This window comes from Benincasa hispida, chromosome 1, assembly GCF_009727055.1.
Source record: "Benincasa hispida cultivar B227 chromosome 1, ASM972705v1, whole genome shotgun sequence".
Classification (NCBI taxonomy): domain Eukaryota; kingdom Viridiplantae; phylum Streptophyta; class Magnoliopsida; order Cucurbitales; family Cucurbitaceae; genus Benincasa; species Benincasa hispida.
In genome coordinates this window covers 42,316,945-42,328,326 of record NC_052349.1, presented here as the reverse complement: position 1 = coordinate 42,328,326, position 11,382 = coordinate 42,316,945, and the positions used below count along the sequence as shown (strand labels likewise).

Sequence of the window (11,382 nt, the reverse complement as noted above, 5' to 3'; positions counted from 1 at the left end):
AATGAATCTGGTTAAACCCATAGTAAATGTAGTAAAACCGAAAATGGATATTTGGAAAACAGAAAGTCAATTTCGAAATTCATTCTACAAGAAAATAAAATATAATCTCGAAAATATTAAATTAATAGAGAAAAATATTAGAATGGTCCAAAAATAGAGCTAAAAGTCCTTAATTAAATAATTGAAATGAAAATACATTTATTAAATATATGACCTTTAGGATTTTCCATGTAAACAATTTCTTTAATTTCTTTCGGAACCATACCAACCAATTGCTGGGCATTGGGCTTCAACACGGCCCAAACGCGGCCCAAGAAGTCGACGTTTGGGCTTCAACACGGCCCAAGAAGTCGACAGAGAGAGAATCGTCGGAATACTTGGGGAAGAAGAGAAGTTCAGTGGACCGAGGCACAGAACGGAGTTGGGGAGCCAAAATGCAACCATTAAACTCCATTGTTTCTCAATCCATCTTTTATTAATTCTTGCCGCTCGCATCACTTGCTCCTCTTCAGCCGTCGACGGCGCTGATTCACCGGCGCTCAGCTTCGGAAAATGATGTCACCAAGGCCAATGTCTGAGGATCGAGGATCTTCGCCTCATTTCAGGTTTTTCTCTATTTTGCTTTTCCCAATATCTTGCTTCTCTTCTCTATTCATATTGTAGTCATACTCCTCTGCTTTCCCTTAAGACAACTCGGAGACTTAGAAGAAATTTAATTTGCTGAATCTTACCCTTGCCGCTACGTTCGAAATGGGAAATTTCTGCTCTGCTGAAATGGGTTAGAATCTGGATGCCTTAGTTTTTGCTTTATCTTCTCACCAGCTCCACGGTGCTGGATTCTGGAATCGGCACAACATGACTTGTAGGTCAAGTTTAATGACAACTTTTTTTTCATGGGAAGTTACTGCAATGAATTGGGGAAGAGATGAAATCGCTTGAGTGAAACTATGGCACAGCCTTAACCCCCATGCGATTCCTCCAATTTAGATAATGGGGAAAAACAGTGGTCAATACTTGTTTTCCTCTTCCTGTGTTCAACACGCTTAAGTTCTGACAAACATTGGTGTGGAAACTTATGACAAAATAATCCTGAATGGTTTTATTGATTCAATAGGCTGTTTTATGCTATCTTAGATCAGCTAAGCGGGTTGGTTTGGTTTATGAACCCCTAGTATAAAGCTGTATTCCTCTCTTATTGTATGATTGCTATTTCATGCTGGTGACACCTTCTTTGCAGACATACACCATTGCAGATAATTCACATGGTTGGAAATTTCTTTCGGATATGGTCAATCTATTCCATGTATCGCTATTTTTCTCATACTGGAGCTTCAGTTGTACTTTTTCTATTTTGTTGTTTGGCCCCAGCGGCCATCATATTTTTGACTTTGCAAAAGCCTTGGAAGGGAAAGCCCTTCTCCAATACGCAGGTGAATAGAAAATTTAGCTGTAAGAATCAAATGTTACAATTTCCTCATATTAATTCATCAGTTGTTTATTAGATCTAACCTGCTGTTTTAGGTAGTTCCTTCTGTGATAAATGGTGGCATAACAGCTTTGTACTTTATCTTGTGGGGAAAGGGTCTTAAAGCCTGTGGACCTCTGAGGTAGGTGATAATATGTACCTAATTGCTCTTCTTTATGGCACATACACAAATTGTGCTTCGATGCATGTGCACCATATAAACTCATGTTTTTCATGGAAAACGTCCCTGAAAATTCAACTAAATCAGGATGAATATAAGTATGATCATACTGTTTATAAGATAACTTCTTATATTCCTTGTCCTTATCTTTTAGATTGATCGAGAATTTGCTTCAATTTACAGAATACGGCTATATTAGGTGGCCATGTTTTAGAAAACTTAGGCTCATTAGATTCTGAAATGCTGGAACTACAAATTGTTAATAGAATAAGAAAGATTGGATAGTTAATACTATTCTGATTCTGAGTTCTGACCCCCCAAGAAAAGTTCACCTTAAAATTTTAGGATTATATTTTGAAGGCAACAATTGTTCTTTGGGAAACCCACTGCATAACATTTGCTATTTTTTATTTTTTTTATTTAATAAACTGCTGTAACATAAATCGTCTTATTAAATACTCATCTTTAAATTTTTTGTTGAATAATTTATTTCTAGATCAGTTTAAAAAAGATTTTTGGTTTATATTCTATTTGAATTTGATGTTCTTTGGATCTTCCTTCAAGGCACGTGATTGATTCTTTGCTCAGATATTTGGTGGAAGGGCTTAAAAGAAAAATTGTGCTGTGTAGTTCCTAATGTTTATTGGGTAGGGAAGGAGGTTTTTCTCATGTTTAGTTTGGAGTTGTTTCTTGTAATTCTTTTCATTTACATCATGAGGATGCCTGATTTCTCCCATTTTCTTTTCTTTCTTTTTTTCAAACATAATACATACAAAAGAAATGAACCAACCACTCTGTATTTCTATCTTCTACTGGCTACGTGGCACCATGAGTCATTTGAAGCTCATGTAGACGGTGATTTAGGAATTTATAAAGGGACGCAATGGGAATATTTATGGGTGCTTTATTGCTCGGTCAGTTTGTTTTCCTTGCCTTCTGTCCTCATGGTCCATTTCTTTAGTATCTTTCTTTTCTTTTTTTTTTTTTTTTTTAATTAGGGCCATACTTGCCGAGTATTCTGGTGCTGTTCTTGGAGTGCTTTCTGCTGTTTTGTATGGTCGGAGGGGCTTTGTTTGGAAAAAGGTTTGGTTTAATGTACATGTGTATTCTTGAGCTTCTTTGTATTCATTTAATGCTTTTATCGGCACCATAAAAAAGTGAGGGCTTCAATTAATCTAATTTATTTATAAGAGTATACTAATGATATTGTTAGTTCTTTATTATTATGTCATCCATGTATCTACAGTAGGTAGGTATGTATGTATCTACAGTTGGTAGGTCGTAGGCTAAGAGGTGTGAATACGGATATGAGACACGGATACGACACAACATCAACACGGTGACACATCATTTTTTAGAAATTTAGGACATGGACACGACAAAGATATGTTTATTAAAACATACATTTTTTAAAATATATATCATTTTTAAACAAGAAGGAAATTCAAAGTCAATGATTTTATTCATTTCTATACTTAAGAAATTAGTTTGTTGACTTAGTATATGTAAGAAGTGTTTGATACATGTATAACAAAATGTTGGTCCTATTTTGACGTTGTACAACTAGTGTCTAACATATTTATTGCACTACAAGTGTCTAATACGTGTCCAACAAGTGTCAGAGAGTCCAAGTGTCGGACATGGACACACTAGCCAAATTAAAGTGTTCGTACTTCTTAGTCTTGCTTTATCTGAACTCTGAAGTCTTATTCTAAATTATAGGCTTGCAGTTTAAGTTGAAACTTGAAATTCGAGAGTTTCTCACGTGTTAAGGTAGATTATTTCAGTTTTAGATAAATGATCAGACTCCCCTTCAAATATCGTATCAGGTTGGGGGTCTCATTGCAATGTTGGTATCTTTCTACTTCTTATCACAAGGATGGGCCATGGCCACGCATTTTCCCTTCTATATCCTTTGAAAGTTAATTTGGAACTGTATTTTCATGTACGAAAGTAAGGGGCTGTGATTATTTGTTGTGACCTTTGGGTCTTCTTTTTCTTTTCTGACGTTATTGTTATTATTGTTTATTTATCATCCCTATTTCTTTTAATCTTTCTGCGTAATCATTTCAATATTTAAAACAATGTTGTAAACTTTAACTTGAGACTACCTGCGAGACATGGCTCTGACTCTGAGGATCAGACAGAACAAATTTTGGGTTTGAAAGAAATGGCAATTCCCATCTTTGCTGGAATTTTGTCAGCATTGCGAAGGGTCATTGCTCGGCGTGTTTCACTTAAGGTGTTGTCTAATCTTCAGTTTACTTTGTATTCTTTTTGATATCTAAGCTACCAATGCCATTTTGATGTAAGATTACTTTTATCATGTGCTTCAGAATCAACTTAAAAGACGACTTCATGCTATAACAATGGCTTCTGCGACTTGTTTTCTCTTTCCTATAGCCATGTGGGATATGATAGTTGTAAGTTCCAGCAATATTTCATGAATACACTAATTTCAAATAGTGTTTGATTTTTCTTCATTGTCATAATTTCAGGGATCAACTTCTGATAACGGTAGGAAGCTTCCTTTCTCCACTTGGGCGTTTTTAAGCACTATTATATTTGGCGTTATTCTTATATTCTACGTTGATAGCATTGCTGAAGAAAGGTAATCATATAAATCAGAAGTCATGGAGATTCCAATTATGAAAATGTTCAGTATTTGTCCCCCATGCCCCCTTCTTGCTTTCTGTCCTAGACATGGTGAACACCTAACAATTGCATATTTCATTCCCATAAGCCAAGGATTATATGACCTTCAAAGTACAAACAAGAAATTATCTACATACTAATTGAGCATGGGTTGTTGTAAGATGAGTGGGTGAACTGGTGGTTGTGTCTACGATCTTTCTAAGTCAAGCCTTTTACATTTGGAATGAAGATTGAACCCCACGTAATTTTTTTCCATTACACATACATACATACATATATATATATACATACATACATACATATATATATATACATACATACATACATATATATATATACATACATACATACATATATATATATACATACATACATACATATATATATATACATACATATATATATATATATACATACATACATATATATATATACATACATATATATATATACATACATATATATATATATATATATATATATATATTACATACATATGTACATATATAATAAATAATATTTTGTGTTATGGGAGAAGGTGTTACATGTATTTCTACATTACATTGATCATTCATCAGTTTCGTTCATTTGAAGACTCTGAAAATGACATTACTCTTATTTATTTGTAGATTGCACATGGTTTTTTCGTCTCCAAGACATTTGATGGTAGCTGGTGGAAGCATCATTCTTCTGGAGATTGTATACAAGATGGATTTTTCTCTAGTCGGCTTTGTTATCTGCTGCTCAATTTTGGGATTTGGTATGCCTAAGTTTTCATCTATTATGGTTGTTATTGCTCGGATTTTTATAATCGACACAGATGGAATTTGCCCCAGTTCAAGCCACGTGAACCATCTCTTTTCTTCTCAATCTTCCTATGCTTTTCATTTCTTCAATTGGATTGTCTAATACCAAATGACAATGTTTGTAGGGATATATGAAGCAACTTCTTTAGACCGCAGTAGGAAAGATTCTAATCGGAATCATGATACATCAAATGGTCTGTTGGACGACCAAGATCAGATGCCCTCACTTCCAACTTGATGTACGTTCATATCATGCTTTGCTATATTTTGTTTACATGTTTTAAAAGTTAGTTAATTGTTGCATCATCTCTGTAACGTGAGAAGTAATATTCGTGTCGATTGAATCTTTTAACACTACCACTCTTTAGTAGATTGGCCATGTTAGTAAAATGCTTGATACTCATTTGTATTGGCACTGTTAGAGAGGGAACCTTACAAGCTTAATCAGGGATCCGAGAATGGATGTTTTGAGACTGTTTCCCCAAACAAACTCTTGTCCCGAAAACGTGAACAGTTTTCACATCATATGTAAATTTGACAATTTTTTTTGTCCATTTACTCATTTCCTTTAGGTTAGTGATCTTAACACAAACATTAAACAATTCGGTGCCTGCAGTACTCAGAAGATGTGGTTTGGCCCATTGTTACAAACTGTTATAAGGCGGAAGAACCTTTCTTTTTCGGCTGCCAAGTGTGCTGTACTCATATGCAACATGCAAACAGCCGCATTGATCTCACATTCCTCACCCTCATGCCTTGTACATTCCAAGCAGCCTCAAAATCTTTTGCTGAAAATATGTAGCGCAGACCATTTGTAAGGTCGAAACTTGTACCCTTAGCCTTGAATTTATGTTTTTATTTGATCCCTAATATGTACTTCAAACTACACTGATATATAGACTAGTGATAATTTTTATACAAAGGAATTTCTTTCAAGTTCTTTGCTCTTCTAGATTCCGTTCTTGATATTTATAACCATCCTAGTACATTGGTAGCTAGCAGCTTGGTGAAAGATTAATGTGATATCGAAATTCTTTTTTAGTTTCATAAACAGTTGTAACTTGCCAAGAGGTTATTACGTCTGTACTGCTTTAACTGAGATTTCCGGTAAAGGTTGAATTCTTCAAACCTTTAATGCTATGATTTGAATACAAACATAGATTTCCAGCCATCCAGTACTCAGAGAGGAAAATAAGGGAGTTTATTTGGTGCTAAAAGTTCGCATTAACTTCCAAACTCTGATGACATTTGCCGGCCTGGAATTGCAATTTTATGAATAAATTAAAAAGGAGGATTTCGGCAGATCGCTTAAATAACAAATTCTGGGGATGGGTGAAGCATTAGTTGAGATGTATTCTGCCTTGTTACGTTCCATGTTTTGCAGGACCATCTCTATTTGTTAGTGCTTTGGTGATAACATGAATGAGGACTCCTATAGGGCAAAAGAAAAGGCAAAGAGAGACAGAATGTCGGGTCTCGATTTGATTTTCAACTCCGTCATGGAAAACCTGCCTGCAAAATTGAGAGAAGGCTCTGTTGAAGGATTTAAAATTTCTAAGCTCAGTTTTACGAAGTTTTAATTTTGAATAAATTAATATGTTGAAACTAATTGCATTGGTTAAGTAAATGATTCAACTAATGAAAAGCGGGAGAGAAACCTTGCAGCAAAGAGGTCAACAACCAGTAGGTGAATCCAAGCAGAAGCAAGTGTCATTTCGCTAGAGAACATCTTTAATATACCAGGTAGCTGAACATTTAAAGTGCCATGGACAATGAGTTGAAAAATATATGGACTCGGGCCGAGAGGAAAAGAGACAAATACAATATGGTCGAAATTTCTCAAATGACCAAGTACTCACCTCTGGCAGCCAATACTTGCTCGCAAAAATAAGCTGCATAGTTTCTGGTGTCCAAGAAAGGTAAAGAAGATATGCATATAGAAGCCCAAGCACTACATATGGTATGTTACTTTGCATAGATCTCTTAGTCTGCAGAAATATTGGCATAAAGGAAAAAAATTATGACGAAAAGAATAGTAACAATAAAAAGCATGAGAATAGGAAGAAGAAAATACAATTCATGGTTGTGATATCTCATTTTCAATTACTAGAAAGATAGAAGCATATTTTGAAACAAGAAGTCAGAATGGTTACTGTGAAGGTGCTTTGGAATGTAGCAAAATCTACAATTCAAAAGCCCAGTGCAAATGGAAAAACTGATGGACAAAAATAAATATACATTTATCAAATTTAGCATACCAATTCTGATTTAGGGGCCAGAACCATGAGGCCATAAAAGGGGAGAACAGCTATTGTACCTAAAGTAAAAGCATTGCTAGCAACTTGAGCGTTTGCCAACCCTGTAAATGAAAACATATAATCATTCAGATATAATGTAACAATGCCAAATGTAATTAGAAATAAGTTTCCAGTTATTTTGGGGGAAATTTATACTTAGAAATACTTTGTTCCTTTACAATAAAACACTCTCAGGTTTCCCTCCCAAATACATTTCAAAATAAGGACAAAGAATTGGGATAATATCAAGGTTAGATCATATTTTTAGCTTTCAATATTGGAAAAAAGTGGTTTTCACTGACTCTACTACTTAGTCACTTTGTTCCCTTGGTCCCTATAAATAAGTTTGTTTTATCTTTTCTCCCTCCTTCAAACGTGCTAATAATTGATCATGGAAGAAAGGAAATTCCTCTTGATCTTTAATTTAATACACAAATTATTTAGCTCTTTTAGGTTAGTTATATATGGTGCATTATCAGCAACTTCCACCTAATTATAGAGTAGATGTATCATGTATCAAAGAAGAATCCTACGAGTACATGAGAGAAATCATGTAGAAATGATAAACTCGAAGACCCTAAAATGCTATGAGGTGTTTGCAAATGGTTGAAGTTTCCTGATGAGGGAACCCTAAAAGAGTTGTCAACTCTAACTACCATCCATATACAATCCATATTAGATCTTTTTGGAGCTGTCCATATCCAATTCCTCATTCGAAATCATATCACATCCCAAATCTGATGTGTGTGTATGTAACATCAGATGTTAAGAACAAAACATCTCTCCTTTCTTCCTTTTGTTGCCGGGTACTAAAAGCAGCTTGAGTGAAAGAGCATTCTTTAGACACAAAGACACTTCAAGAACCACAATATTCTTAAAATAATGCCAAAAGGGTGATATGAGGTTTGGTTGCAGTACATCTTGAGATAACAAGCCTCAATGCAGCCATAATCTTGGATGGCCACACCCAGCTTCCCCCCATCTCTCTCCCGAAAAGTGAGTAAGAAGTAGTCAGCTTGCCACTCTATCCATCAAAACTCCTCCCCTGAGGAGACCAGAAACTCTAGGATGTTCAAGATCTCCAAATTCAGTCTTATCCTGTTATACCATGAAATTATCGGAATCTACAAAAACATCCTAAGGAGGGTGAGAAGATCACAAGATGATGAGAGGAAGAGAGAATCTGTAGGTCTGTTTGAAGGATGCTTTTATCATGTTCTTGCAAGAAGCAATAATCAACACAAACAATCTTTGTCATGATATTGAGTGTGGACTTCAACTCAAGAGTGGATCCTAGGCCTTAAATTGTACAGGTGTCATACTGTCGAGGAGATTTATAAAACAAAATGTCAGTAGTATCAACCATTCACTTGAGATGATTATCTCAATTTCGAAAGCATTCAGTAATTTTAGAAGCTCAAAAGGTAAAGTGATGACTTACATGAGGCATGTACTCCACGAATGTTCTTGGACAAATCTAGTCTTGCAAGTTTCGGTTTAGTAGCAATTCTTGACCCTGTAATAAAACTCCAGTTTTTCGATGCATCTGTAGTCAAGCCATGAACTGGTTGGCCTAAAAGATTGGGCTTATGACTTCTTGTAGTGATAAAGGATCTATGGCTAAGTCTGACATCACAATAGGGCTTTGTAATCTGCCCCAAGTTTTCAACAGCAAATAAACTTTCATGGGGAGGAAACTCCAAAAGTTGAAAATGGAATCAAATGTGTATGTGTATGTGTATGTGAGGAAACTAAGCTACAAATCTCCAAGCATGCAGAAAAATTAAAGAATTTTAGGGTCAAAGAAATATTCCATATGCAATTTAAGTCACCGATGAGTAAACAATAAGCTTGTCACAAACAGTCACGAGTCACCTTTTAGAGAAGAAAATGCAATACTTAGTTTGGATTTTAACTTAGTTTGAATTTTCACATACAGCAAGTGACAGAGACCATCCAAGTTTAATAGTCACAATTTGATGAAGTTTGAGGAAAGAGCCAACAAAAAGCTATAACTTACCAGAAAATTTAAACATTGTGTGGGTTGAAAGTGAACATAAGCATCAACAGAAGCACCATAATCATCAATATATAATTAAACCATGGTCATGCCAGAAAATCAATATAGATTAAAAATCATTGTAAACTTTCTATGTGTTCTGTGAAGTTAATCAACTCTATTACTCGTGATTTTTGTTTTCGAAAATGATAGGGAAAGGGTTAAATCATAAAATTTAATCCCTCAACTTTAATTGTTTCAATACATCACTAAATTTTGGATTATAATTTCAATTAGCTAACCACCACTTACGCAACATTAATGGTTAATATCTATTAACCAATCTAGCAGTCTATCATATCATATCAACTCAGTTAAAATTTATTCAATAAACATGTCACGGAACATTTGAATGGTAATATTCACAAGGACTAAATAAAAATAGAACCAAGAGTTCAAGAATGTAAGCAAAAGTTTTCAAAATCCATGATACGCAATACTCAAAGTTCGAGACTAAATTTGTAGTTTAACGTAGGTGTGAAACAGAAAACTCGAATCTGGACCAAAACCAAGTAACACAACACTTTGAGCTAATCCAATCCAAGAGTATTTTTCTCACTTCTTTTTGGTATTTAACTCAGTAAAGGTTATAAGCAGTGAATTCCTAACTCATCAAAGCAAGGGTCTGCAAGAAAGAAAGCTTCCAACTAAACAAGCAAAAAGGAAAGGGCTAAATAAAAACGCGAAAATCAAGCTCGCTCTATGTTTACACAAATCCATCTCCCATGATTCATTTAAAATCTCAAATGGGAAGCAAAACACCGCACTCTGTTCAATATCATAACTCAGTATAGATTAAGACTAAGATGGGAAGAAACCCTCCACAGATCTGAGAGAAACAAGATTGAACAACAAAACAATGAAATGATTTCAAATCAATCAAAGTAGTGACAGACATAAAACAACCCCAAAAGAAAAGGAGAAGAACAAAACAAGAAGCATCAAGAAAACGCACCTTAATTGAAAGAGAGGAAGTGGGAAAGCAAGAAGAAGAAGAAGAAAGAGAGAAACCCATTTGGAGAGAAGAGAGGAGAAATGCAAGATGGAGAAGAACGATAATGGCGTCTTCATGAGACCCCAGAAAGTTAGCAAGTTAAAAGGGGGAAAATGGAAAAAAGGGGGGGACAGAAAATTTAGAGGGAAAAAGGAAGTGTACAAGTTTCCACTCCCACTTAGAAATTGCAAAAGAGACAAGTAGAAGTAGGGAAGAATTGAAGAAGTGAGGGTTAATGCTTATCTATCTCCTCTCCATTGCTGTCCTTTCTTCCACTACTTCTCCACTGCTCACTTTTTTGTTGGTTTGTGAAGATAAAACCCATTTCTTAATTTCTTCTTCTGTTTCCTCAGTACCATTTTCAGGGTCATCGATGTCAGTGCTCAACTATACTATAGTATACTCTCCTTCCACGCAACAAAGTTATGACCTATGATTCTCTCAATTTCCCTATTTTCTTTTGTTTTCTTCTACCTACTTTTCCTTACCTCTAAATTAGATTAATTTCTATACCTCTTTAGGGAAATATGGCTAGATTTCTATGAAGAGATGTTTAGGTCTTCCATCAAAACGTCCCATTTAATTTATCACATGGCAAACATTTTACTTTCTTTAAAAAATTATATTTTAATTTATTGTTTATGTATGTGATGAATATCAAATGAATGAAGATGGATGTATGATGGAATGCACAGAAGTATTGACTTAAATTTATTACTATGTGTTGAAAATAAAAAGGGCCTTCACCTTTGAACCCTAAGGGCGTCTTAGTAATTTTATCTTGCCCTAGTCTGTATTAGGGTTTCCTACATCTCTATTTATATTTGTGCCCTGTTCTTGTATGATACATACAAAAGAATAATAAAAAGAGCGCTTTATCATGGTTTTTTCTCCATGTTCTAAGGTTTTCCACGTGAAACATTGT

At 34.9% G+C, this 11,382-nt stretch overlaps 2 protein-coding genes across 4 annotated transcripts; one reads left to right on the top strand and one right to left on the bottom strand.

Annotated features, from left to right (window-relative positions):
• Positions 1-405: 405 nt before the first annotated feature.
• Positions 406-6,043, top strand: LOC120077363 (zinc transporter 5). 3 transcript variants are annotated; one of them, XM_039031250.1, is made up of 11 exons: positions 406-605; positions 1,238-1,430; positions 1,522-1,607; positions 2,645-2,729; positions 3,476-3,554; positions 3,758-3,888; positions 3,983-4,069; positions 4,145-4,257; positions 4,931-5,061; positions 5,233-5,346; positions 5,724-6,043. In XM_039031250.1, the coding sequence occupies exons 1-10, from the start codon at positions 553-555 to the stop codon at positions 5,343-5,345; spliced, it is 1,071 nt and encodes a 356-aa protein (XP_038887178.1). In that variant the 5' UTR covers positions 406-552; the 3' UTR covers position 5,346; positions 5,724-6,043. The 3 variants fall into 3 exon arrangements, with proteins under 3 accessions (XP_038887178.1, XP_038887180.1, XP_038887183.1); XM_039031252.1 differs by having other exon boundaries at positions 5,680-6,043; XM_039031255.1 differs by having other exon boundaries at positions 453-605; positions 1,526-1,607.
• Positions 6,044-6,241: 198 nt separating this feature from the next.
• LOC120077374 (protein ABA DEFICIENT 4, chloroplastic) lies at positions 6,242-10,862 on the bottom strand. Its single transcript, XM_039031262.1, has 6 exons — positions 10,419-10,862; positions 8,846-9,056; positions 7,366-7,466; positions 6,967-7,095; positions 6,766-6,854; positions 6,242-6,619 (listed from the first exon to the last, which is right to left on the bottom strand). The coding sequence occupies exons 1-6, from the start codon at positions 10,476-10,478 to the stop codon at positions 6,472-6,474; spliced, it is 738 nt and encodes a 245-aa protein (XP_038887190.1). The 5' UTR covers positions 10,479-10,862; the 3' UTR covers positions 6,242-6,471.
• Positions 10,863-11,382: the final 520 nt, after the last annotated feature.